We start from the raw sequence: 2,500 nt of genomic DNA, 5'->3' as shown, positions 1-2,500 counted from the left end.
GGGAGGGGTAGGGAGGGGGGGTGAATGGGGTGTGTTGTCTCGGGGGAGAGGGGGAGAGGGAGGGCTGTGTGTGCGTGTGTGTGTGTGTGTGTGTGTGTGTGTGTGTGTGTGTGTGTGTGTGTGTAAGTACACGCGCCTGAGGATGTTTGTGTTTGTGTGTCTGTGAGAGCGTGGGTGTTTTCTAAGTGTACGTGTATGTAGATGTGAATGTGTGTTACGTGTTTTCCTCTCCATGTGTCCGTCTGTGTTTGTGTGCATTTGTGGGAAGGTATGTGCGTTTGTGTGCTTTTGTGACTGGGGTATTCACATGAGTATGTATGTATGCTTATGCTTATATATTCTGTAACAAGAATTTAACCTGAAAATCTAATAGCAATTTACTCATATGTTTTCACCAAAAGTCATCATCCAACATTTACTCGAATGCACAGTTCCCATCATCCAGCAACATATTTACTCGAATGCACAGTTCTAAAAGGATGAAAGGCAAACACTCTGCAACCCTTGATTCACGCGTGATGAATCCCCTCTGGCAGACGGGTAACTATCTAGACGAGGTGGAAGGAATATAGATAAGGATAAGGAGGATACAATTGAGGTTAAAGCCAATTCAGAGATGGAGGGAGAATGGAGAAGGGTGATAATTACCGTATCAAGACTACCTTCTTAAAGTAAATTGAATTTGTCTTGCGCTGACTGCCGGGGAATGACATAAGGGCTTTGGAGGTGAGATGAGTTGCCAGATTGGTTAGATTAACAATAATGAAGATTCTGGGAAATTCAAAGGCAATTGTTCTTATAAAAGCTTGTTACAGTTGAGAAGGAGGAAATGATAGACACATAAGGCTTATTATCATCATGTATATTATATTTTTTACTTATGTTGAGAGGTTAACTTTGGCATTGGTATACTTAGATGTGCCTAGTCGTTTAGTTTAGTACAATATGATATAATCTACTTAAAACAGCATAGACACCAAGTGACTTCATGTCCAATGCTATCTTGAAAAAGCCGACAGTATGGATATTACACTAATGATAACCAACTTCGCAGACCTTACAACCGTCCTGACCCTCTCGCTTTTCTGCACAAGTTCACATTAGACTCATGCCATTTACACGTACAAGATAATGTTGCTATGGTAACCATTATCATCAATCCCCTTCCTCCATCATATACACTCACTGTATTCCTAAAACCCGCAACTACCACCCCTCTCTGCTCATGCCCACCTTCCGATTCCCTTGTAAGGATAGTTCAGGGGAAGGGGTAGGTGCTGTGTGTCCCTTTCATTTGTTAAGTACTGTGCAGTCGAGCCTAAAGTCCTGATACACTCGATTCAAGCCAAGTCAAGTGTTAAGGTGCTAAAGGTACTTTTGCTCGAAAAATGATTCGTCCTGCCTCATCACACTGTCTCTAAAAATAACCATTACGTTCCTCTTTATGTAAAAAAAAAAAAAGAACGGCGAAGAAAAGTGAAAAAAAGACGAAAAAAGTAGAGAAAAGAAAATTCGTTCACAGGAACTTATTACCTCCTATTTGCGTTGGTAAGAGCCTTGATATTCTTCGTCGACCTCCAGAGTTCCCTGATAACGACCGTGTAGAAGACGATCATGAGAATGGCAGGTACCACGAAAAGGACGAGAAGCTGGTACGTGAGGAATACGAGGGAACTCATACGCTTGCAGTAGTAGGCCGTGAACCAGACGGTGCGGGAGGAGTTGGTGTAGTTCACTGTGTCCAGTTCCTGATGGAGAGAGAAAGGGAGAATGAGTGATTAAGTGTTGGAGATGGAGGACGGGAGGAGAAAGGAGAAAGGGAGGGAGGGAGGGAGCAGGCAAATGTACAGGGAGAAAGAGAGAGAGAGAGAGAGAGAGAGAGAGAGAGAGAGAGAGAGAGCGAGAGATAGGGTAGGAATGAGGGAATAAGGGAGGGAAACAAGGAGAAAGGGAGAGATGGAAGGAGGAGAGATAGAGAGAGATAGAGACAGGGTGATTCAGTAAAGGATGGGGGGGGGAGGAAGAAGAATAGGAGAATAAAGCAGAAAGATAAGGAGAAAGGGCGAGAGGGGGGGCGAATGTAAAGAGAGAGAAAAAAAAATATTGACAGTAAGCAAAATGTGAGAGAAACAAGTTGATAAACAGAAATAGAGAGAAAAAGACAGACAAAGTAGATAAATAGACAAGACAAACGATAGAAAGAGAGAAAATAACAGACATAAAGAGCCACACCGGCCGACAGAATAAGACGAGGTAGGAAGAAAGGAGAGTAATATAATATTATGGTTTTCATTTTTAGGACATTTTACACGTGCATGTTTCTGCCAGCTCTATTTCCATACAATTGCAATTACATTTAACAGTCGCTAATAAAATGATCGTTGTAACATAAATTTTCCCTAATTAAGCTCACACACGAAAATCTCGGACAAAATAAATCTTTTTTCCCTCTCTTTCGCATTTCACCTTCCTTCTCCTCTCTCTCTCTCTCTCGTCTCCT

At 42.2% G+C, this 2,500-nt stretch overlaps 1 protein-coding gene across 1 annotated transcript in view; it reads right to left on the bottom strand.

Moving 5' to 3' along the window:
- The window catches only part of LOC119580358 (galanin receptor 2b-like), a 49,350-nt gene that overhangs the window by 3,708 nt on the left and 43,142 nt on the right, over window positions 1–2,500 (bottom strand). The window contains exon 5 of the mRNA XM_037928462.1: window positions 1,534–1,748. Within this exon, the coding sequence (XP_037784390.1) occupies window positions 1,534–1,748 (215 nt within the window). The remainder of the gene's footprint in view (window positions 1–1,533; window positions 1,749–2,500) is intronic.

Source organism: Penaeus monodon, chromosome 13, assembly GCF_015228065.2.
Source record: "Penaeus monodon isolate SGIC_2016 chromosome 13, NSTDA_Pmon_1, whole genome shotgun sequence".
Classification (NCBI taxonomy): Eukaryota; Metazoa; Arthropoda; class Malacostraca; order Decapoda; family Penaeidae; genus Penaeus; species Penaeus monodon.
The sequence above is the reverse complement of the archived record's forward strand: the minus strand, read 5'-3'. Positions and strand labels throughout refer to the sequence as shown.